This window comes from Salmo trutta, chromosome 21, assembly GCF_901001165.1.
Source record: "Salmo trutta chromosome 21, fSalTru1.1, whole genome shotgun sequence".
NCBI lineage: Eukaryota > Metazoa > Chordata > Actinopteri > Salmoniformes > Salmonidae > Salmo > Salmo trutta.
In genome coordinates, this window is record NC_042977.1 from 28,344,116 (window position 1) to 28,370,083 (window position 25,968).

At 42.1% G+C, this 25,968-nt stretch overlaps 1 protein-coding gene across 2 annotated transcripts in view; it reads right to left on the reverse strand.

The window, feature by feature from the left end:
• The window catches only part of LOC115157108 (vacuolar protein sorting-associated protein 4B), a 32,267-nt gene that overhangs the window by 5,879 nt on the left and 420 nt on the right, over positions 1-25,968 (reverse strand). Inside the window, exons 2-10 of one of the 2 annotated variants that reach the window (XM_029705052.1) lie at positions 25,416-25,527; positions 24,079-24,179; positions 23,804-23,848; positions 5,930-6,041; positions 5,589-5,739; positions 5,381-5,439; positions 5,021-5,140; positions 4,639-4,795; positions 4,205-4,353 (exon numbers count right to left, since the gene is read on the reverse strand). In XM_029705052.1, coding sequence (XP_029560912.1) covers positions 4,205-4,353; positions 4,639-4,795; positions 5,021-5,140; positions 5,381-5,439; positions 5,589-5,739; positions 5,930-6,041; positions 23,804-23,848; positions 24,079-24,179; positions 25,416-25,527 — 1,006 coding nt within the window. Of the gene's footprint in view, positions 1-4,204; positions 4,354-4,638; positions 4,796-5,020; positions 5,141-5,380; positions 5,440-5,588; positions 5,740-5,929; positions 6,042-19,495; positions 19,739-23,803; positions 23,849-24,078; positions 24,180-25,415; positions 25,528-25,968 lie in introns of those variants that run through there. The other variant, XM_029705053.1, reaches the window with a different exon arrangement.

The following is a 25,968-nucleotide window of genomic DNA, read 5'->3' on the forward strand; positions in this document are numbered from 1 at the left end:
TGAGACGCAGAGTAGGTGAAAGGATGATCTCCACATGTGTGGTTCCCACCGTGAAGCATGGATAAGGAGGTGTGGAGGTGGTGACAGCGTCCGTAATGTATTTAGAATTCAAGGCACACAACCAGCATGGCGACCACAGCACTCTGCAGCGATTCGCCACCCCATCTGGTTTGTGCTTAGTGGAACTATCATTTGTTTTTCAACAGGACAATGACCAATACACCTCCAGGCTGTGTAAGGGCTATTTCACCAAGAAAGAGAGTGATGGAGTGCTGCATCAGATGACCTGGCCTCTACAATCACCCGACCTCAACCAAACTGAGATGGTTTGGGATGAGTTGGACTGCTGAGTGAAGGAAAAGCAGCCAACAAGTGCTCAGCATATGTGGGAACTCCTTCAAGACTGTTGGAAAAGCATTCCTAACAAAGCTGATTGAGAGAATGACAAGAGTGCGCAAAGCTGTCATCAAGGCAAGGGGTGGCTACTTTGAAGAATCTAAAATATAACTTGTTTAACCATTTTTTGGTTATTAAACAATTTCATATGTGCTATTTCATAGTTTTGATGTCTTCACTGTTATTCTACAATGAAGAAAATAGTAAAAATAAAAATAAAAACCCATGAATGAGTAGGTGTCCAAACTTTTGACTGGTTGTGTGTGTGTGCACAATGCCTTCGGAAAGTATTCAGACACCTTGACTTTTTCCACATTGTGACATTACAGCCTTATTCTAAAACTGATTTAAAAATCCTTAGCAATCTACACACAATACCCCATATTGGCAAAGCGAAAACAGGTTTAGAAATGCAAGCAAATGTATTAAAAATAAACACAAATACCTTACTTACATAAGTATTCAGATCCTTTGCTATGACACTGGAAATTGAGCAAAGATGTATCCTGTTTCCATTAATCATCCTTGAGATGTTTCTTCAACTTAATTGGAGTCCACCTGTGGTAAATTCAATTGATTGGACATGATTTTGAAAGTTTGGAACCAAGACTCTTCCTAGAGCTGGCCGCCCGGCCAAACTGAGAAATTGGGGGCCTTTATCAGGGAGGTGGCCAAGAACCCCATGTTCACTGACAGAGCTCCAGAGTTTCTCTGTGGAGATGGGAGAAACTTCCAGAAGGACAACCATCTCTGCAGCACATCACCAATCAGAACATTATGGTAGTGGCCAGACGGAAGCCACTCCTCAGTAAAAGGCACGATAGCCCACTTGGAGTTTGCCAAAAAGCACCTAAAGACATAGACCATGAGAAACAAGATTCTCTGGTCTGATGCAACCAAGATTGAACTCTTTGACCTGAAGGCCAAGCATCACGTCTGGAGGAAACCTGGCACCATCCCTATGGTGAAGCATGGTGGTGGCACATCATGCTGTGGGGATGTTTTTCAGCGGCAGGGACTGAAAGAGTAGTCAGGATCGAGGGAAAGATGAACGGAGCAAAGTACAGAGAGATCCTTGATGAAAACCTGCTCCAGAACACTAAGTACCTCAGACTGGGGGAGAAGGGTCAGGAAGCAGCAGTGACTCAATCAATAAAAAAGTGGTCAGATGAAGCAGATGCTAAGCTACAGGACTGTTTTGCAGCACAGACGGAAATATGTTATGGGATTCCTCCAATGGCATCGAGGAGTACACCACATCACTCATTGGCTTCATCAATAAGTGCATCGATGACGTCGTCCCCACAGTAACAGTATGTACATACCCCAACCAGAAGCCATGGATTACAAGCAACATCCGCACTGAGCTAAAGGACAAAGCTGCTGCTTTCAAGGAGCGGGACTCTAACCTGGAAGCTTATAAGAAATACTGCTATGCCCTCCGACGAACAATCAAACAGGCAAAGCGCCAATACAGGACTAAGATCGAATCGTACTACACCGGCGCTGACACTCGTTGGATGTGGCAGGGCTTGCAGACCATTACAGACTACAAAGAGAAGCACAGCCGAGAGCTTCCCAGGGACACGAGCCTACCAGACGAGCTAAACTACTTCTATGCTCGCTTCGAGACAAATAACACTGAAACATGCATGAGAGCACCAGCTGTTCCGGAAGACTGTGATCACGCTCTCCGCAGCCGATGTGAGTAACACCTTTAAACAGGTCAACATTCACAAGGCCGCAGGGCCAGACGGATTACCAGGACATGTACCGCGAGCATGCGCTAACCAACTGGCAAGTGTCTTCACTGACATTTTCAACCTCTCCCTGTCCGAGTCTGTAATACCAACATGTTTTAAGCAGACCACCATAGTCCATGTAGCCAAGAACACCAAGGTAACCTGCCTAAATGACTACCGACCCATAGCACTCACGACTGTAGCCATGAAGTGCTTTGAAAAGCTGGTCATGGCTAACAAGACCATGATCCCAGAAACGCTAGACAAAAGGAACACCTGTGAGAATGCTATTCATTGACTACAGCACAGCGTTCAACACCATAGTGCCCTCAAAGCTCATGAATGAGCTAAGGACCCTGGGACTAAACACCTCCCTCTGCAACTGGATCCTGGACTTCCAGGCCCCCCCCCAGGTGGTAAGGGTAACAACACATCCGCCACACTGATCCTCAACACAGGGGCCCCTCAGGGGTGCGTGCTCAGTCCCCTCCTGTACTCCCTGTTCACGCATGACAGCACGGCCAGGCACAACTCCAACACCATCATTAAGTTTGCCGATGACAAAACAGTGTCGCCTGATCACCGACAAGACAGCCTATGGGGGGAGGGCAGAGAACTGGCCGTGTGGTGTCAGGACAACAACCTCTCCCTCAACGTGATCAAGACAAAGGAGATGATTGTGGACTACAGGAAAAAGAGGACCGAGCACACCCCCACTCTCATTGATGGGGCTGTAGTGGAGCAGGTTGAGAGCTTCAAGTTCCTTGGCGTCCACATCACCAACAAACTAACATGGTCCAAGCACACCAAGACAGTTGTGAAGAGGGCACGTCAGAACCTATTCCCCCTCAGGAGACTGAAAAGATTTGGCATGGGTCCTCAGATCCTCAAAAGGTTCTACAGCGGCACCATCGAGAGCATCCTGACTGGTTGCATTACTGGCTGGTATAGCAACTGCTCGGCCTCCGACCGCAAGGCACTACAGATGGTAGTGCGTACGGCCCAGTAAATCACTGGGACCAAGCTTCCTGCCATCCAGGACCTCTATACCAGGCGGTGTCAGAGGAAGGCCCTAAAAATTGTCAAAAACTCCCGTCACCCTAGTCAGACTGTTCTCTGCTATCGCACGGCAAGTGGTACCGGAGCGCCAAGTCTAGGTCCAAGAGGCTTCTAAACAGCTTCTACCCCCAAGTCATAAGACTCCTGAACATCTAATCAAATGGTTACCCAGACTATTGGCATTGCCCCCTCGCCCCTCATTTACACCGCTGCTACTCTGTTATCATCTATGCAAAGCCACTTTAATAATGTACATATTACCTCGATTAACCGGTACCCCCCTGTATATAGTCTCGCTATTGTTATTTTACTGCTGCTCTTTAATTACTTGTTACTTTTTTTTTATTATATATTTTTTTTAACTGCATTGTCGGTTTGGGGCTCGTAAGTAAGCATTTCACTGTAACGTCTACACCTGTTGTATTCGTCACATGTGACTAATACATTTTGATTTGGGGTGAAGGCTCACCTTCCAATAGGACAACAACCCTGAGCACACAACCAAGACAACCCAGGAATGGCTTCAGGACAAATCTCTGAATGTCCTCAAGTAGCCCAGCCAGAGCCCAGACTTGAACCCGATCGAACATCTCTGGAGAGACCTGGAAATAGCTGTGCCGCAATGCTCCACATCCAACCTGAGAGGTTGAAAGGATCTGCAGAGAAGAATAGGAGAAACTCCCCAAATACAGGTGTGCCAAGCGTGTAGCGTCATACCAAAGACTCGATGCTGTAATTGCTGCCAAAGGTGCTTCAACAAAGTACTGAGTAAAGGGTCTGAATATTTATGTAAATGTGATATTTCCTTTCTTTTTTTCTCTCAAAAAAACTGTTTTTGCTTCATCATTATGGGGCATTGTGTGTAGATTGATGAGGGGGGAAAAAACATTTAATCAATTTTAGAATAAGGCTGTAACATAACAAAATGTGGAAAAAGTCAAGGGGTCTGAATACTTTCCGAAGGCACTGTGTATGTATGTATGTAAATTGTTTTCTGTCGCCCTCACCCTGCATCTGAACCAGAAACTCTGTCTTGATCCGGCGAGCTGCTTCACTCTCGTTCTCACTCCTGGAGCCGCACAGTGAGTCTATCTCATCTATGAAGATGATGGAGGGTTTGTGCTCCCGTGCAAGAGTGAACAAGTTCTTTACTAACCTGGAGAGGAGAAAGGAGGCTCAAAGAAACATAAAGATGATCATATGCTTTTCCCCAATAGATACATGGAGCTGGTGTCCCGGACACAGATTAAACTTAAATCCAGGACTAAAAATGTTGTTTTTTTTTCTCCCCCCAACAGAGAATAGAATCTCTATCGAGTTTGCTTTTTAGTCTAGGACTAGGCTTAATCTAGGCCTAATTTACAACCATTAAAACAGCATCATTGGATTTATATCTACAAATAATCATTCATGTTTCCCTGGATTAAGAGTAAAATCTCACTTCTCACTCTCTCCCAGCCACTTGGACACCAGGTCAGAGGAGGAGATAGAGAAAAAGGTGGAGTTGTTGGCCTCTGTGGCCACAGCTTTAGCTAGGTAGGACTTTCCTGTACCAGGAGGACCAAAGAGCAGGATCCCCCTCCATGGCGTTCTTTTACCTGCCAGACAGAGACATGTTGTCTTTGGGAGTGGTCGTGAATAACAGTGGGGAAGAAATAGGCTAAGCTTCTCATTTTCAAATGAATGAACGGTAATAATCAATTGATTCTATACAATGTCGTTGGATGGACTCATTTTCAGTAGGTCATTTCAGCATGTTTTTCATACATTCTGATATGACATCATTAATTCTCTGGAGATCTGAGGTAGTAAGACTGCATTACCTGTGAAAAGATGTGGGAATTTAATTGGCAAAATAACAGCTTCTTTCAGGGCCTCTTTGGCTCCCTCTAAACCGGCAACATCATTCCACTTGATGTTTGGCTTTTCCATAACGATGGCGCCTAAAAAAACAAAATCCAGTATGATGGGAACATACAAATCATTTTACAGTAAAGGAAAATAATCAGACACATTCATGTGAAAACCTAATAATAAATGTATTTATTAGACACCTCAACCTGGTGAGGTAAAAGTAAAGTGAAACTGAGCCAAATAACCTTTGGCATCCTATAAAATTGGAACAGTGTTATAATGCAAATCAAAAGTAAAATTTCACACAGTATGTCAGTGATACAACTAACCTGAAAGTTGGTTCTGGAACTTCTTTTTTTCTGGGTCGTCTCCTTCATCGCTTTCATTTCTGCACAATAATAATCAATCTCAATTATGCTGAAGAGCACAAGTGTACACAGAACCACAAGATGTTTTTGATCCAACTAATTGACTCATCACCTTCCAATAACCCCCCCACCCCACACACACAGCCAAGCCTCACGCATACACACACACCCTTTGTCGTCAGCTTGGGACTCCTTCACAGGCTTGGCGGGTGGAGCCTTCTCTTTCTTCTTCAGATATTCTTTGAGCTTCTCTGCTCTGTCAAGGTACTCAGCACATTTGGCCCTGATGCTCTGTTTGGCTTTGTCACCCTGGGCTTCATCTGGCAGGAGAGGAATGCAAGGATTGTATTAAAATTCTGTCTTAAGTATCTGTTTTTATTTAGAAAATAATCACAATTACAGTAATCCCCCTGAACTGTGCGAAATGGAAAAATGCATTCTGCTGAGAAGGATTACAACTCTAAAAGAGGAAAGAGCAGAATGCAAATCTCTCATTGTCTTGAAGCATACATTTTACTACGTGTAGGAAGTACTGAACAGCGTGTTGGTATAGACGCAGGGCCTCGTCGTAGTTCTGAGCTTTATCCTCCTGGGCTGCCTTGCTGGCCAGATCTATGGCTTTCTGAAAAACAGAAATGAGAAAGTTATTAAAAAAGCAAATACATAAGGAAAGCAACAAATTGAAAGAGGATTAGCTGCAAGAAGTTTGATCTTGCTAATCAGAATTAATTGACTCTTAAAAGCTATGGGACTTTCACTAGGGACAGGGGGACATGTCATGAATTTAATGCAATTGTAATCTTTCTATGAATTTCGCGCTAGCGTTTAATATAATACAAGTAATATAATACAGAAAACACTTAGTATTCAGAGGAATGTACTGTACATCAAAGCTGGGACCGAGAGACTGAAAAACAGCTTCTATCTCAAGGCCATCAGACTGTTAAACAGCCATCACTAACATTGAGTGGCTGCTGCCAATATACTGACTCACATCTCTAGCCACTTTAATAATACAAAATCGGATGTAATAAACGTATCACTAGTCACTTTAAACAATGCCACTTTACAATGTTTGCATACCCTACATTACTAATCTCATATGTATATACTGTACTCTATACCATCTACATACCTATGCAGCTCGGCCATCGCTCATCCATATATTTTGATGTACATATTCTTATTGCATCCCCTTACATTGTGTGTGTGTGTATATATATATATAAGGTAGTTGTTGTGAAATTGGTAGATTACTAGTTAGATATTACTGCATGGTCAGAACTAGAAGCACAAGCATTTCGCTACACTTGCATTAACATCTGCTAACCATGTGTATGTGACCAATAAAATGTGATTTGATTTAAAGGCCTGTCACATCTGCTACTGGCTTTCACCATCCCTAAAGAGTGGTTATCAATCAGAGCCCTAATAAAAAAAAAAGATGCTTGTCAAAGGTGATAGACCAAAATCATCATAAAATGCATCTTCAATGACATGAATCAGCCAGGAACTCCTCCTTTCAACCTGGTCACAGAGCCTTTCGAATTATTCTGCATGTACATTACATGATCAAAAGTATGTGGACACCTGCTAATCAAACATCATTAATATGGAGTTAGTCACCCCCTTTGCTGCTATAACAGCCGCCATTCTTCTGGGAAGGCATTCCACTAGATGTTGGACCATTGCGTCGGGGACTTGCTTCCATTCAGCCACGAGCATTAGTGAGGTCAGGCACTAATGTTGGGCGATTAGGCCTGGCTCGCAGTCAGCGCTCCAATTCATCCCAAAGGTGTTTGATGGGGTTGAGGTCAGGGCTCTGTACAGGCCAGTCAAGTTATTTTACACCGATCCCGACAAAACATCTCTGTATGGACCTCGTTTTGTGCACAGGGGCATTGTCATGCTGAAACAGGAAAGGGCCTTCCCCAAACTGTTACCAAAGTTGGAAGCACAGAATCATCTAGAATGTCATTGTATGCTGTAGCTTTAAGATACCCCTTCACTGGAATTAACGGTCCCTAGCCCGAACCATGAAAAACAGCCCCAGACCAATATTCCTCCACCAAACTTTACATTTGGCACTACGCATTGGGGCAGGTAGTGTTCTCCTGGCATCCGCCAAACCCAGATTAATCCGTTAGACTGCCAGATGGTGAAGCTTGATTCATCACTCAAGAGAACGCGTTTCCACTGCTGCCAATGGCGACAAGCTTTACACCACTCCAGCCGACACTTGGCATTGCACATGGTGATCTGGGTTTTCATGGCTGCTCAGCCATGGAAACCCATTTCATGAAGCCCCCGACAAAGAATTAATTTTGCTGAAGTAGTTGAGGCAGTTTAGACTGTTTCTTGGACCAAGTAAGTCTTCTTATTGGTGTGCTTTAGTAGTGGTTTCTTTGCAGCAATTCTACCATGAAGGCCTGATTCACGTAGTCTCCTCTGAACAGTTGATGTTGAGATGTCTGTTACTTGAACTCTGTGAAGCATTTATTTGGGCTGTAATTTCTGAGGCTGATGACTTTAATGAACTTATCTTCTTCAGCAGAGGTAACTTTGGGTCTTCCTTTCATGTGGCGGTCCCCATGAGAAACAGTTTTTTCATAGCGCTTTATGGTTTTTGCGACTGCACTTGAAGAAACTTTCAAAGTTCATGAAATTTTCCAGATTGACTGACCTTCAAGTAATGATGGACTGTCGTTTCTCTTTGCTTATTTGAGCTGTCCTTGCCATAATATGGACTTGGTCTTTTACCAAATAGGGCCATCTTCTGTATACACCCCTCCCCTCTACCTTGTCACAACAACTGATTGGCTCAAAACACATTAACGGAAGAAATTCCACAACTTAAGGCACACCTGTTAATTGAAATGCATTCCAGGTGACTACCTCATGAAGCTGGTTGAGAGAATGCCAAGAGTGTGCAAAGCTGTCAAGACAAAGGGTGGCTATTTGAAGAATCGCAAATATATTTAGAATTGTTTAAAAAAAAAATTGGTTACTACATGATTCCATGTGTTATTTCATAGTTTATGTCTTCACTATTGTTCAACAATGTAAAAAAAAAAAAAAAAAAAAAAAGGGAAAATAAAGAAAAACCCTTGAATGAGTAGGTGTTCTAAAACTTTTGACCGGTAGTGTAAATAGTGTAAATCCGAGACACTCCATTTAGTATATGTTACTAATTACAATTCGTATTAAATGTAAAAAAAATATTTAAAAAAAATAAATACAAATAAAAAAAATTAAAAAAAACACCCATTATGTTACAAATTTGCTAAATATATGATATGTTACAAATTCTAGGTAGCTAGAGGTTAGGGTTACATTTGGGAGTTAGGATAAAAGGGTTTTAAGGTTAGGGTTAGCTAAAATGATTAAGTTTAGGGGAAAGGTTAGCTAACATGCCAAGTAGTTGCAAGGTTGCTAAAAAGTAGTAAGTAGTTGAAAAGTTGCAAATTAGCTAAAATTGTCTGTGATGAAATTCAAACTCACAACCTTTGGGTTGCTAGACATTCGCGTTATGTAACCATACCAAACTTAACATGTCATACTAATTTGAGTGTTATTTTTTTACATTTCAACCTTTAAACTAGGCAAGTCAGTTAAGAACAAATTCTGATTTACAATGGCGGCCTATCCAGGTCAAACCCGGACAACGCTGTGCCAATTGTGCGCCACCCTATGGGACTCCCAATCACAGACGGATGTGAAGCAGCCTGGATTTAAACCAGGTACTGCAGTGACGTCTCTTGCACAGATGCAATGCCTTGACTGCTACGCCACACGGGAGCCCAAAGACACTGGTGTCCAGTACTTTACTATGTTATTTCTAGTCTGTGAGACCAGGCTGCTCATTCAGATAAAAGGCCTGCTAAAGTTAAAGCACATTATTTTATAAAATGCTGAGGGTATGAAACAAAATATTGTTCCAGAGCCAAGATGTTTAAATTAGTGTTTTGAGAGGCCCAAATAAAATGTTAAGGATGTTGTTGTTTTTTGGACTTCCATTTTCCATCTACCCTGAAAAAAGTATATGGGGCCAGGAGAGACTAATGCACCGCTTTGTTTTGTTTCAAATGCTACTGCTAAGCTTAACAAAATTATGTGAACAAATCAACTGAAAGACTTGGTTTGAAGCAGAATATCTGTTAGGAAAATGTGGCGCCGGATATTTGACCGGCAGAATTTTTTGTTAACCGACATTTGAGAAATTTACCGGACCCATATGCATTGGGTGCATAACCGGATTAGGGCGTCCAGCCATTGTGCTCAGCAATGTCAGAAATCACATTTAGATAATGGTCAGAAATCACATTTAGATAACGGTTACACATCTTACCTAATTTAGATGCTAACTGCCACATTTACTTTTCCTCTGGAAACAAGACTAGTAACAAACAGTAAAATCACCAGCCTATGTCAACCTAATACTCCCCATAGTAGAAAAGTATACCTATTCCATTGGCGAAATCAAATTTTATTTGTCACATGCGCCGAATATAACCAGGTGTAGACCTTACAGTGGAATGCTTACTTACAAGCCCTTAACCAACAATGCAGTTTAAAAAAAATAAGTGTTAGGTAAAAAGCAGCAGTAAAATAACAGTCGCGAGGCTATATACAGGGGTATTGGTACAGAGTCAATGTTCGGGGGCACTGGTTAGTTGAGGTAATTGAGGCGTTATGTACATGTAGGTAGAGTTAAAGTGACTATGCATAGATAATAAACAGAGGATATCAGCAGCGTAAAATAGGGGGTGGGCAATGCAAATAGTTTTGGTAGCCATTTGATTAGATGTTCAGGAGTTTTATGGCTTGGGGGTAGAAGCTTCTTAGCCTCTTGGACCTAGACTTGGCGTTCCAGTACCGCTTGCTGTGCAGAAGCAGAGAGAACAGTCTGACTAGGACGGCTAGGGTCTTTAATCATTTTTTGGGCCTTCCTCTGACACCGCCTAGTATAGAGTTCCTGGATGGCAGGAAGCTTGGCCCCAGTGATGTACTGGGCCGTACTCACTACCCTCTGTAGTGCCTTGCGGTTGGAGGCCGAGCAGTTGCTATACCAGCCAGTGATGCAACCAGTCAGGATGCTCTCGATGGTGCAGCTGTAGAACCTTTTGAGGATCCGAGGACCCATGCCAAATCTTTTCAGTCTCCTGAGGGGGAATAGGTTCTGACGTGCCCTCTTCACAACTGTCTTGGTGTGCTTGGACCATGTTAGTTTGTTGGTGATGTGGACACCAAGGAACTTGAAGCTCTCAACCTGCTCCACTACAGCCCCGTCGATGAGAATGGGGTTGTGCTCGGTCCTCTTTTTCCTGTAGTCCACAATCATCTCCTTTGTCTTGATCACATTGAGGGAGAGGTTGTTGTCCTGGCACCACACAACCAGGTCTCTGACCTCCTCCCTATAGGCTGTCTCATCGTTGTCGGTGATCAGGCCTACCACTGTTGTGTCATCGGCAAACTTAATGACGGTGTTGGAGTCGTGCCTGGCCGTGCTGTCATGAGTGAACAGGGAGTACAGGAGGGGACTGAGCACACACCCCTGAGGGGCCCCTGTGTTGAGGATCAGTGTGGCGGATGTGTTGTTACCCTTATCACCTGACGGCGGCCTGTTAGGAAGTCCAGGATCCAGTTGCAGAGGGAGGTGTTTAGTCCCAGGGTCCTTAGCTCATTTATGAGCTTTGAGGGCACTATGGTGTTGAACGCTGAGCTGTAGTCAATGAATAGCATTCTCACAGGTGTTCCTTTTGTCCAGGTGGGAAAGGGCAGTGTGGAGTGCAATAGAAATTGCATCAACTGTGGATCTGTTGGGGCAGTATGCAAATTGGAGTGGGTCTGCCTGTTTGGCCCTGTCCGGGGGTATCATCGGATGGGGCCACAGTGTCTTCTGATCCCTCCTGTCTCAGCCTCCAGTATTTATGCTGCAGTAGTTTATGTGCCGGGGGGCTAGGGTCAGTCTGTTTCATCTGGAGTATTCTCTTGTCTTATCCGGTGTCCTGTGTGAATTTAAATATGCTCTCTCTAATTCTCTCTTTCTTTCTCTCGGAGGACCTGAGCCCTAGGACCATGCCTCGGGACTACCTGGCATGATGACTCCTTGCTGTCCCCAGTCCACCTGGCCATGCTGCTGCTCCAGTTTCAACTGTTCTGCTTGCGGCTACGGAACCCTGACCTGTTCACCGGACGTGCTTGTTGCACCCTCGACAACTACAATGATTATTATTGTTTGACCATGCTGGTCATTTATGAACATTTTAACATCTTGACCATGTTCTGTTATAATATCCACCCGGCACAGCCAGAAGAGGACTGGCCACCCCTCATAGCCTGGTTCCTCTCTAGGTTTCTTCCTAGGTTTTTGGCTTTTCTAGGGAGTTTTTCCTAGGGAGTTTTTCCTAGCCACCGTGCCTCTTTCACATGCATTGCTTGCTGTTTGGGGTTTTAGGCTGGGTTTCTGTACAGCACTTTGAGATTTCAGCTGATATACGAAGGGCTATATAAATAAATTTGATTTGATTTGTCTAGAGTTTCTGGGATAATGTTGTTGACGTGAGCCATGACCAGCCTTTCAAAGCACTTGATGGCTACAGACGTGAGTGCTACGGGTCAGTAGTCATTAAGGCAGGTTACCTTGGTGTTCTTGGGCACAGGGACAATGGTGGTCTGCTTGAAACATGTTGGTATTACAGACTCGGTCAGGGACAGGTTGAAAATGTCAGTGAAGACACTTGCCAGTTGGTCAGCGCATGCTTGGAGTACACGTCCTGGTAATCCATCTGGCCCTGCGGCCTTGTGAACCCTGACCTGTTTAAAGGTCTTACTTCCATCGGCTATGGAGAGCGTGATCACACGTGGCGTGTTGTTCCTCTGTGAGAAAGAAATAGCCTATTCCAAACAGACTCCGAGACAGGTTTTTTTGGGGTGGGGGGGAGGGGGGGGGGGGGGGCAATTGAGACCAGTGCCTCATTTGCAATGGTGCCCAGAGGACAAAAATTCCATCAACATAACCAAAATATAAAACTACAAGACAGCTAAAAATACATTATAACTTGTAATAACCTGATGTAATAGTCAATTGAAACATTTGCACACTTCAGCAAACTAATTTAACAGCGTTTTAAACTGCCCTGTGGGCACCAGGGAAGCCATGTGTAATTTGTTTTATTACAGGTATTCCATAACTGTGGTGCGTTAAACCTAAAGGCGGATTTACTAAACGTTGTGGAGACAAGCGGGACCTGAAGAGTTAACCAACCTTGCGAATCGATTTGGTATCTCATATTTTTATATTTCAAAAGGGAAATTAGGTATGTTGGAAGCTTGTGGAGCAGAGCTTTGTAAACAAGGGAATAATTAAGTGATCTACAGGACTTTAGTGAGGTCCAGGCGACATTCTGATACAGGATGCAGTGATGAGTACTAAAACTGTCACCTGTAATAAAGTGAAGGGCAGTATGGCAGACAGCACCCAATGGTTTAAGAGTAGTGGCTGCTGCATTCTGGTAAATGGTGTCACCAAAGTCAAGAACTGGCAGGAAAGTTGACTGCACAATCTGATTCCTGCTGTTCATGTAGAGGCAACATCGATTTCTAAAAAAGAAGCCCACTTTAAACCTTAGCTTTTTAACCTCTCTTGGGCAGGTGGGACGCTAGTGTCCCACCCACGGTTCACACTATTCAACAGCTAGTTAAAAATCAGAGCGCCAAATTCAAAACCACAAAATGTCATAATTCAAAGTTCTCAAACATACGACTATTTTACACCATTTTAAAGATACACGTCTCCTTAATGTAACCACGTTGTCCGACTTCAAAAAGGCTTTACGGCAAAAGCATAAAGTTAGATTATGTTAGGACAGTGCCAACACAAGAAAAACCACACAGCCATTTTCCTAGCAAGGACACAGGTCACAAATACCAGAAATTCAGCTATAATTATGCACTAACCTTTGACAATCTTCATCAGATGACACTCCTAGGACATCATGTTACAGAATACATGCATTTTTTGTTCGATCAAGTTGATATTTATATCCAAAAACAGCCTTTTACATTGGCGCGTGATGTTCAGAAAATATTTTGACTCCAATACTGCCGGTGAATCAGCACAACAATTTACAAAAATACTCATCCTAAACGTTGATCAAATATTAAACTGTTTTCAAAGAATTATAGATGAACATCTCCTTTATGCAACCGCTGTGACAGATCTCAAAAAAGCTTCACGGGGAAAGCACACTTTGCAATAATCTGGGTACTGTGCTCAGAAAAATACACTAGGCAATACAGATACCCGCCATTTTGGAGTCATCTAAAATCATAAATAGCATTAGAAATATTCACTTACCTTTGATGATCTTCATCAGAAGGCACTTCCAGGACTCCCAGGTCCACAATAAATGTTGTTTTGTTCGATAAAGTCCATAATTTATGTCCAAATTACTCCTTGTTGTTTCCGCGTTCAGTAAGCTACTCCAAGTGTAGGAAGCGCGCTGAAAATTTCACAATGAAAAGTCAAAAAAAGTTATATTTACGTTGGTTCAAACATGTCAAATGTTGTTTAGCATCAATCTTTAGGGCCTTTTTAACTTATAACTTCAATAATATTCCAACCGGACGATTCCAGTGTCTTGAAAAACGTTTTGGAACACAGCTAACTCTCATGTGAATGCGCGCCAATGAACTAATTTGCTTTCCTGAGTCAACAACTTCCAACTTCCTCTGTTCGCTCTCTGTTCATCATAGACGCCTCAAACAACTTTCTAAAGACTGTTGACATCTAGTGGAAGCCTTAGGAAGTGCAAAATGAACCCTAAGTCACTGTGTGTTCGATAGGCAATGACTTGAAAGGACTACAAGCACCAGACTTCCCACTTCCTGGTTCGATTTTTTTTCAGGTTTTTGCCTGCCTCCTCCGAAACACGATCCAACCAAGCTGCACTGCTTCTTGACACAATGCCCACTTAACCTGGAAGCTGGCCACACCAATGTGTCAGAAGAAACACCGTACACCTGATCCGCCACAGGCGTCACTAGAGCATGATGGGACAAGGCCATCCTAGCCGGCCAAATCCTCCCCTAACCCGGGTGACGCTGGTCCAATTGTGCGCCGCCCCATGGGTCTCCCGGTCGCAGCCGGCTGCGACAGCGCCTGGACTCGAACCAGGCTCTCTAGTGGCACAGCTAGCACTGCGATGCAGCGCCTTAGACCACTGCACCACTCGGGAGGCCTGACTTTTTAAACAAACCTTAACCAGCTCTCTCCTGGCCCCATATATTACTTTCTGGGTAAATGACAAAATAGTCATAAAAAAGGTGAAGTTAATTTAGCTATATATTCATAGAAACTTGAAATACTGTCTGAGTAATTCAACATAATGATGTTTGATATAGAAGTCTGCATAAAGACCATCAAAAGTTTTTAAAAAGCTAAATACAACAACTTAAAGAGTTTTGGTTCAAGGCGCAACACAATATTGATTATTTAATGACCTTTGCTCAAGTTCGGTCTTTTATCAATCACTTAAACATGTTAAATAATTATCTTGCACCTACCTTGATGCTTATTTTATAAAAATAACTACATTGAACAAAAATAAATGCAACATGTAAAGCGTTGGTCCTATGTTTCATGAGCTAAAATAAAATCGTAGAAATGTTCCATACGCACAAAATGCTTCACAAATGTTGTGCACAAATTTGTTTACGCCCCTGTTTGTGAGCATTTATCTTTTGCCAAGATAATCCATCCACCTGACAGGTGTGGCATATCAAAAAGCTGCTTAAACGGCATGATAATTACACAGGTGCACCTTGTGCTCTGGACAATGAAAGGCCACTGTAAAACGAGCAGTTGTGTCACACTACGCCATGTCTCAAGTTGAGGGAGGGTGCAATTAGCACGCTGACTGCTAGAATGTCCACCAGAGCTGTTGCCGGAAAATGTTATGTTAATTTCTCTAACATAAGCTGCCTCCAACGTCGTTTTAGAGAATTTGGCAGTACGTCCAACTCACTTCACAACCGCAGACCACATGAATGGCGTCATGTGAGCGAGCAGTTTGCTGATGTCAACGTTGTGAACAGAATGCCCCACGGTGGTGGTGTGGTTATGGTATGGGCAAGCATAAGCTACGGACAACAAACACAATTGCATTTTATCAATGGCAATTTGAACGCACAGAGATACTGTGACGCGATCCTGAGGCCCATAGTCATGCCATTCATCCACCGCCATCTCCTCATGTTTCAGCATTATAATGCACAGCCCCATGTCGCAAGGATCTGTACACAATTCCTGGAAGCTGAAAATGTCCCAGTTCTTCAATGGCCTACATACTCACCAGACATGTGAGTATGTTAAGGCAAGGGCTGATTTCAAGGTTTTACTGCTAACCTACAAAGCATTACATGGGCTTGCTCCTACCCATCTTTCCGTTTTGGTCCTGCCGTACATACCTACACGTAGGCTACGGTCACAAGACGCAGGCCTCCTTACTGTCCCTAGAATTTCTAAGCAAACAGCTGGAGGCAGGGCTTTCTCCTATAGAGCTCCATTTTTATGGAATGGTCTGCCTATCTATGTGAGAAATGCAGACTCAGTCTCAACCTTTGAGTCTTTATTGAAGACATCTCTTCAGTAGGTCCTATGATTGAGTGTAGTCTGGGCCCAGGAGTGTGAAGGTGAACGGAAAGGCACTGGAGCAACGAACCGCCCTTGCTGTCTCTGCCTGGCCGGTTACCCCCTCTCTCCACTGGGATTCTCTGCCTCTAACCCTATTACAGGGGCTGAGTCACTGGCTTAGTCCCTAGGAGGGGTGCGTAACTTGAGTGGGTTGAGTCACTGACGTGATCTTCCTGTCCCGGTTGGCGCCCCCCCTTGGGTTGTGCCGTGGCAGAGATCTTTGTGGGCTATACTCGGCCTTGTCTCAGGATGGTAAGTTGGTGGTTGAAGTTATCCCTCTAGTGGTGTGGGGGCTGTCCTTTGGCAAAATGGGTGGGGTTATATCCTGCCTGTTTGGACCTGTCCGGGGGTATCGTCAGACGGGGCCACAGTGTCTCCCGACCCCTCCTGTCTCAGCCTCCAGTATTAATGCTGCAGTAGTTTGTGTCGGTGGCTAGGGTCAGTCTGTTATATCTGGAGTATTTCTCCTGTCTTATCCAGTCTCCTGTGTGAATTTAAGTATGCTCTCTCTCTAATTCTCTCTCTCTGTGGACCTGAGCCCTAGGACAATGCCTCAGGACTACCTGGCCTGATGACTCCTTGCTGTCCCCCAGTCCACCTGGCCGTGCTGCTGCTCCAGTTTCAACTGTTCTGCCTGTGCAGCCTGACCTGTTCACCTTACGTGCTACCTGTCCTAGACCTGCTGTTTTCAACTCCCTAGAGACAGCAGGAGCGGTAGAGATACTCTGAATGATCGGCTATGAAAAGCCAACTGACATTTACTCCTGAGGTGTTGACCGGTTGCACCCTCGACTACCACAGTGATTATTATTTGACCTTGCTGGTCATCTAAGAACATTTGAACATCTTGGCCATGTTCTGTTATAATCTCCACCCGGCACAGCCAGAAGAGGACTGGCAACCACTCATAGCCTGGTTCCTCTCTAGGTTTCTTCCTAGGTTCTGGCCTTTCTAGGGAGTTTTTCCTAACCGCCGGGCTTCTACACCTGTATTGATTGCTGTTTGGGGTTTTAGGCTGGGTTTCTATACAGCACTTTGTGACATCAGCTGATGTAAGAAGATCTTTATAAATACATTTGATTGATGTCACCCATTGAGCATGTTTGGAATGCCCTGGATCGACAGCGTGTATCCAGAAAATATCAAGACACTTCACACAGCCATTGAAGGAGTGGGACAGCATTCCACAGACCACAATCAACAGCCTGATCAACTCTATGGGAAGGAAATGTGTTGCGCTGCATTAGGCAAATGGTGGTCACACCAGATACTGACTGGTTTTCTGATTCACAGATGCATAGCTGTATACCCAGACATGTGAAATCAATTGATTAGGGTCTAATTATTTTATTTCATTTGACCACACACATATTTCTTATCAGGAAACGAGGCATGTCGCATGTCACTACTTCACAGGAGAGGCATTTGAATGTAAACATTTTTTTTATTAAAATGAGTTTGGCAGAAATGCCATCTGGAACAATATTCATGTGCCTTAATAACAAACTTGTATGCCATCTGTAAATACAACAAATTGTTAAATTACAAGCCTAGTTGGTTTAGCCACAGAACAAGACAGGGACTTTCCTGCTAGCCATGATTAGCTGTGATAATGTTTGGACTGGATATGGCGAGAGGAGTTCGGATTGGTCTGCATGTAGCACGTTTGTCTATAAAATGAGCTGCTCAGTACGTGTAGGTAATCCTTTATAACATGTTTTTTTTGTTTTAAATGCTCTTTGCTTTCTGGAGGATCAAGTTTTGAAATCAGTGGAATGTCCGATGGAAGCAGAGTATGATAGCTAAGGATTAGATGGAGAAAATTCTGGCGTTTGATTGCAAATATGAAGAGGGAGTCAAAGAGTACACACAAAAGGCTGTTGTATAAAACACTGGTCTCTGGATTTTATCTTCAAACTAAGGGCCACCATGGCATCCGTGACAGAGGGAGAAGCGTTCATCCATGTATTCGTGTAAAACAGAGTCTAGTTAGCTACTTTTTTCACATATTCTAAATGTCTAATTTTGTCAGAAAGCTGTTCCCTTTTCAAGTTAAAGCGTACTGTTAGCTAGCTGGCTCCCTAACTAAGTTATCGTGTATGATCTGTGTAGTAATATTTGTATTTCAGAGCCATCTGCATTGCTAGTTATAGCCTAATGTTAGCTAACATTGAACCTAGTTTGTTAATATTATCTGCCAGCAGATTTATGCAGGGTAGTAACGTCATGAGTTGGGATTATGGTTCATTGCTTAGCTAGATAACTGTCTAAACAAGACTCCACTCCGCAAGTAACCATTTCACTGTACCGTTTACACCTTCTGTATCCTGTGCATGTGACAAACATTGATTTTATTTGAAATAGTGTTTACCAGTGACGGTAATGTGAACAACAACATGACCTGCACCAAAATCAAATTAGGATATAACGTTAGGCCAACGACAGTGTCCCAAGTTTTAAAACTCTCCGGGGAATGCCCTGCTTTTATATCGTCACACTCACAAGCGTAGGCTATTTTCTGTCATTAGCTCGCCATTAACTTGTAATTCATGCGAGTTTATTTTCCTGTAATAATGAATACTAATGATCTAAAGTTAAGACGTCGTCAGCTAACGTTGTGTGATATGGGTATTCATTGAACTGGCTAGCCAGCTAATTTAGCATTAGCTAGCTAACAAGCTAGAAACGAACCAAAACATTGTTAATTTGCTTCCCCCTCGAAGCCCAAAATTGTGCACAATCTCACGTTAACGAAGAGAGCGTGGCTGTAGTTTCACTTCCTACAAACAGTTGGACTGACAGGGAACCAAATTAGCTAGATATCAACAATCAGCTCACGACAGGTTTTGTTAGACAGATAGTTAACTAGTCGATTACATTATCATGATACTAGTTTGACATTTCAGATTGTCTTGGCCTTGCTGGGGGGAGCGCTAGTCATCGAGAACACAAGGCAAGGGGTCAATTATTGTACACATTTAAACCAACATGAACATGTCAACTTCGCTACTGTAACTAGCTTCTAGGAAACGTGCATACAATCACGTTTCTGGTAAAAGTTAACGTTAAGTTAGCTAGTTATAGAGGCTTCAACGAATTTGAGTGACTAATGTTAACGTTAGTTGCTGCTCTGTCCTCAAATTGCAGTAACAAAAGAACTACCGTTATTCAGCTAGCTAGCTAACGTTACCTAACACGCTAACATAGCTGTAGCTATATGGCTACGGTAAAGTTAACTGGCTCACATCAACACTGGTGTAACGGCAAGTTGGTCAAGTTAACAAGATAACCAAAAACGAATCACGAACAAACGTTAGTTAGAAAGCTAAACTGTGTGGGTTGCTAACTAGCTACAATAGTAGGCAGTTTTCCCAACTTACCTGTAAATTGTTGTTGGCAGCCATAACAGCTACTTACTTGTCAATAAAATAGTTTCGAATAAAATAAGGGGGCAAAACAGGCCTTGTGTTTGTTAATAATTAAAACTACAGCCCATCAGTCGCTATTTAATTTAAAATCAACTGGATTGTTTTCCTTTTTCAGGTCGTTGAATAACACTGAAGCGTAAAAAAAGAAATCCACATTCAGGGTCGCCACAGTCATAAACCCCGCCCATTTATACAATTAATCTTATTAAAATATTATTTTAAACCAAAAAGTAAATGCTTAACCTTACATTTTGTTTTCGCGAATTTTTACGGTATATAATTTTTTTTTTAACTTTATGGCTGTGCTATCCCAGTGGAAACACATAATGAGATGTGTAGTTGATTTCCGTAGAACGCTCACGCGAACACGAAATTACGTAACTGGTCGTCAGAGGTGCGTTCAGTTTGCTTGAATGTTTGTTACATTGTTAACTGGAGTCCAATTTGTCTTCTTAACAGTGCCTATAAGACATTAGCCTTACTACTTGCAAAAATAATTGAAGAAGTCATGGATGCAATCATTAATGGAACACAGTCTAGCTTTGAGGAACAGACATTTGTAATTTATTTCTAGTATTAGACATACTTGAGTACTCAGACTAATAACCAAGGATAGGTTCATAAACTCAGCAAAAAAAGGAAACGTCCTCACTGTCAACTGCATTTATTTTAAGCAAACTTAAAAGACAGAATTATTTATTTCAGCTTTTATTTCTTTCATCACATTCCCTGTGGGTCAGAAGTTTACATACACTAAATTCTATTTGGTAGCATTGCCTTTAAATTGTTTAACTTGGGTCAAACGTTTCAGGGAGCCTTCCACAAGCTTCCCACAATAAGTTGGGTGAATTTTGGCACATTCCTTCTGACAGAGCTGGTGTAACTGAGTCAGGTGTGTAGGCCTCCTTGCTCGCACATGTTTTTTCAGTTCTGCTCACACATTTTCTATAGGATTGAGGTCAGGGCTTTGTGATGGCCACTCCAATACCTTGACTTTGTTGTCCTTAAGCCATTTTGCCACAACTTTGGAAGTATGCTTGGCGTCATTGTCCATTTAGAAGACCCATTTGCGACCAAGCTTTAACTTCCTGACTGATGTCTTGAGCTGTTGCTTCAATATATCCACATAATTTCCCTACCTCATGATGCTATCTATTTTGTGAAGTGCACCAGTCCCTCCTGCAGCAAAGCACCCCCACAACAGGATGCTGCACCCCCGTGCTTGGTTGGGATGGTGTTCTTCGGCTTGCAAGCCTCCCCCTTTTTCCTCCAAACTTAACGTCATTATGGCCAAACAGTTCTATTTTTGTTTCATCAGACCTGAGGACATTTCTCCAAAAAGTACAATCTTTGTCCCTATGTGCAGTTGCAAACCGTAGTCTGGCTTTTTGTAATGGTTTTGGAGCAGTGGCTTCTTCCTTGCTGAGCGGCCTTTCAGGTTATGTCGTTATAGGACTCGTTTTGCTGTGGATATTTTCCTCCAGCATCTTCACAAGGTCCTTTGCTGTTGTTCTGGGATCGATTTGCACTTTTCGCATCAAAGTACGCTCATCTCTAGGAGAGAGAACGCGTCTCCTTCCTGAGCGGTATGATGGCTGCGTGGTCCCATGGTGTTTATACTTGCGTACTATTGTTTGTACAGATGAACATGCTACCTTCCAGCATTTGGAAATTGCTCCCAAGGATGAACCAGACTTGTGGAGGTCTACATTTTTTTTCTTCTGAGGTCTTGGCTGATATCTTTTGATTTTCCCATGATGTCAAGCAAAGAGGCACTGAGTTTGAAGGTAGGCCTTGAAATACATCCACAGGTACATCTCCAATTGACTCAAATGATGTCAATTAGCCTATCAGAAGCTTCTAAAGCCATAACATAATTTTCTGGAATTTTCCAAGCTGTTTAAAGGCACAGTCAACTTAGTGTATGTAAACTTCTGAGCAACTGGAATTGTGATACAGTGAATAAGTGAAATAATCTGTCTGTAAACAATTGTTGGAAAAATTACTTGTGTCATGCACAAAGTAGATGTCCTAACCGACTTGCCAAAACTATAGTTTGTTAACAAGATTTGTGGACTGGTTGAAAAACGAGTTAATGACTCCAACCTAAGTGTATGTAAACTTCTGACTTCAACTGTATATGGAATAATTGGGATATATTGTATAAAAATAATTTGTTTTTAGAATATTGGTTCCGAAATAATATCCTATTGGTGAGCCAACTTGCAGAAGGTTTTTTACTTAGTTGTAAGGAATTCTTATCACTTTACAAGGTCCCTGTAACACCTAAAGATTTTTCAATTGTTTTAGATGCCATTCCCTCAGGTGTTGCTTTATTATTCAGGAACGTGTCAAGACCTGACCCTCAGAGCCTACCTTCCGCTAACCCTGTTGACTCATCAGTAGGATAGATTTGTTTCTCTTTTGGTCCATTCAATAACCTTGTTTCAGCAGGACGTTGTATCTATACCTTATGTCAAGCCTTATTGGAATGGTTTGATTGATAATATCTGTTGGAAAAAGTTTGGATGTTGCCACACACATACCTACTATTAACAAAATTAAGGAACTTTCCTTTAAAATTGTTCATAAATATTATCCTGCCAACCACTATATGAAGAAGTTTAAGGAAAACATGAACTCAAATTGTACCTTTTGTAATGACCACCCAGAAGCGATGTTGCATCTTTTTTAGCATTGTATTCATTTAAGGAAATTGTGGCAAGACATCAGTAGATTTATAATTGAACACATTTATGAAGATTTTACACTATTGTGGAGATATGTACTGCTTGGATTCTTTACCTATGATATGAATTAGCTGAAACAATTTTATGTAATTCACTTCATTATTCTTTTGGCCAAATTTCATATTCACAAATGTAAATTTACAAACAAAACACCACATTTCGAACTATATATTTAAGAAATTGAACTATATTTTAAGACAATTAAATACTCGAACAAAAAAGCCGTTAGAATTATAAGTGTATGTATGTCCCTTAAAGACCTTGTGTAATGTGATATTGTAATGTGATATTGTACCCCCTAGCCCAATTGTCCTTTGTATATTATTTATATATACACTTGTGTTCCCACATGTACTTCTTGTATTGATTTGTTGTTAAAAAAAAAGTTTGCTACATTGTGGAACAACTTGTACTGAATGACACTTTTCCACAAAACATTGTTGAACAGGCTTTAAGGTATGTTTGGTGGGTGTGGCTTGAAGCTGTACGTGTTGTTTTTAAAGGGCAGTGGCCATGCTGACAGTGTTCCTCAACTCCTCTCCGTTTTTCAACTGGTCGTTCAGTACAGCACCGTTTCCGTTCAATTGAACTTCCCAGAATGTTAAAACTTCATGCAGCCCTGTTACCACAGCGCCAAAGTAATACTTATGGCTAAACCCTGCTTATTTCTAACATTTCTCTTCTTAACATCTGATTATAAACATAACCATAACCACACGGCTAATCTTATACCTAACCCTAAATTAAGACCAAAAAGCTCATTTTTGTTTTCATGATTCCTTAAGATATAGCCAGTGACAACCCTTAAAGGGTGACTGCACTTTCTGATTTGGCTTTGCTTTCGGGCATCAAAGGTGAGTTGGTTTAGGGGTGTGGTTTGATGTGGGTGTCTCTTGTGTGTGTTCACAGGTGGGAAGAGTTAGACAAATTATTTGTCAAATTAGCTTCAGCTGGCTGGTGTGCACCCCTGGCAAAATTGGTTTGACTTTTGATAGCCTATCTGAGGAGCTAGTTAGGGACTGCCAATAAATTACACAATGTTAATGAGGCAATATTTTCATGTTGCACACCTTTTAGTTCTCATTAAATACTTTCAATATTTGTATATGAATTTCTACAATTTATAGTTGGTTTGAGGTTGTCCCATGTACATTGTGTAATTTACAGATGGTCCCTAACTAGCCCCATAGGGATATCCAAAGTCAAACCAAATTTACCACAGGCATTAAGATTGTCGAGTAAAGCTGTACTCTGAATTGATAATTAATTGTGTGCTGCCAGCTGTGGGCAGGATTGAAACAAACCCAACCTTCATTTACCACAAGTCTCACAAAACTCAACACTGACTTTATAACCAAAATTATTTTTAGTCAATTTTGTCAGTAGACTAAATGTTTCTGACTCATATCGATGCGGCATAGTCTTTTCTAAATGAGAAGTTGGTTTTTAGGGGCAGTTGCTCTTTAAGACATATACAAAAGCGGTTAGTTATCAGTATCTTTTCACTCACCTTGTATTCTTCTTCAGTGGGGTTTATTGTTGGTTGGGATCCAACCTTGTATTGTAGAAGGATGAAATGTCAAATGTGTAGGTCAGATAAGGATGATTCATGTTGACATGTGAAGGATATGCACATCTCCTATTAGCTTTATCCTTACCAGAGTTGCCGGTCAGATTCATGTTAAATAAATAAATAATATATATATATATAGATAGATAGTAGGCATAACACTGGACCTACTCGTTAGACTACATTATTTATAAAATGTTCAACCGTCTAATAACCTCTTTCTTTTCTAGATACTCCTGTAGTTCTTCCACTCTGTCCAGGTACAGTTTGCACTTGTCCCTGATCTTCTGGTTGCCCTCTTTACCCTGCGGTTGACCTGAGAGGGAGAGAAGTTGGAAGAGACGGTTAACACTTTAAGGCAATGGTTTTGCCCAGGTAGTGGCTCAAGGTATTTTACATTTTATCAGACGCTCATATCCAGAACGACTTACAGTAGTTAGTGCAACATTTTTCTTACTGGTTCTCCGGTGGCAATCAAACCCACAACCCTGGTGTCATGCTTTACCAACTGAACCACAAGGCTATACCAGTAGCCTGTAAACTCAAGGCTAGAGTAGTACCAGAGATGGAAGAGGAAGTGAGATATCCCACTCCCTAATTTGTTGTGGTTCAATGGTCAAAGTCAATAAACTAAGCAGACCAGAGCCAGCTGTTGTCTATGGGAGAGTCACCCAATAAGCAGACTGTTTTTTTTTTCAATGGCCTGAGTGAACGATCTTCAATTATCCACCATCTTTGGTAGTAGGTGGTGACAATATACCTAATAGGTGTAGAATAAGGCCTATACCTGTTTATGGGTAAACTGTAAGCCCCTTTTGTTTCACAGTAGGCTGTAGCCTGTTGCCTTAAGCCAAACCCTGATTTTGATTTCTGTAGTGAAATTCCTTTTTTGTGGCTTGCCTGTCTTCAAGACTGTAATACACATTTACCCTTTTACAAAACTATTTTGTTTAACTTGTGATTCATAAAAAAAGCATCTTTCCACCATTTTGTATGTCAGTTAATTGTATTGTCTCCTTGTTTGTCACTGGCTCCCTGAGTACCAGAAAGTGACCATTACCTAAATTAGGCTCCAATTTATCAGTAGGCCTAAATAGTATATATTTTTTTGTAATTTAGCAGATGCTCTTATTCAGAGCGACTTACAGGAGCAATTGGGGTTAAGTGCCTTGCTCAAGGGAACAGCGGCAGATTTCGCACCTCTTCAAGTTGGGGATTTGAACCAGCAACCTTTTGGTTACTGGTCCAATGCTGTTCACCGCTAGGCTACCTGTTGCCGCTGCATGCAAGTACGAGCTGTAGGCTAAATAATATGCATTTCCTTAATCAGCATTCATTGACATGTGACTCAGTTGGTAGAGCATGGCACTTGCAACGCTAGGTTTGTGGGTTTGATTCCCATGGGGGACCCGTATGAAAAAGTAAGAAAATGTGTGCACTCACTACTTACTGTAAGTTGCTCTGGATAAGAGCGTCTGCTAAAATGTAATATTCAGAGACTAGACTGTCATCATGTCTGTATGACATTTCCTCAGGAGTCATGGTTACATACATTTTACAATGTGCAGGAAGTACTTGACAGCATGTTGGTAAGATTTGATAGCCTCCTGGTAGTTCCCAGCCTGGTCCTCCTGGGAGGCTTTCTGTGCTACAGCAATAGCTTTCTGAAAGAGGATGAGAGGGATGAGGTGGGCAGAAAAGAGTGGGATATAGGGATGAGTAAGGTAGAAAAGAGAAGGAGAGAGGGATGAGTTGGGTGGAAGAGAGGGACGAGTTGAACTGCTGCACTCAGTCACAGCATCATTCCCTGTCATTGTTCATCACATATTTTCCTATTATGTCTACATTGCTTCATTTGAATGAGACAGACTCATACAATTCTTATGCTCTTATTAGATAATAGAATACATGGGATGGAGCATCAGCATCACAAGCCACTATGGAATTTCTCTTAGCTGTGTGAAAGTTAAACACTATTTTAAGTGGCTCACAATGGCTTTTACTTGTTTGCATGTTTTTCATTTAGACCTTCTATTTATAACGTACTGTGGTCTATTACTCTATAAACAAGTTGATTAGCTGATCAAAAGTAACAACACAGCATG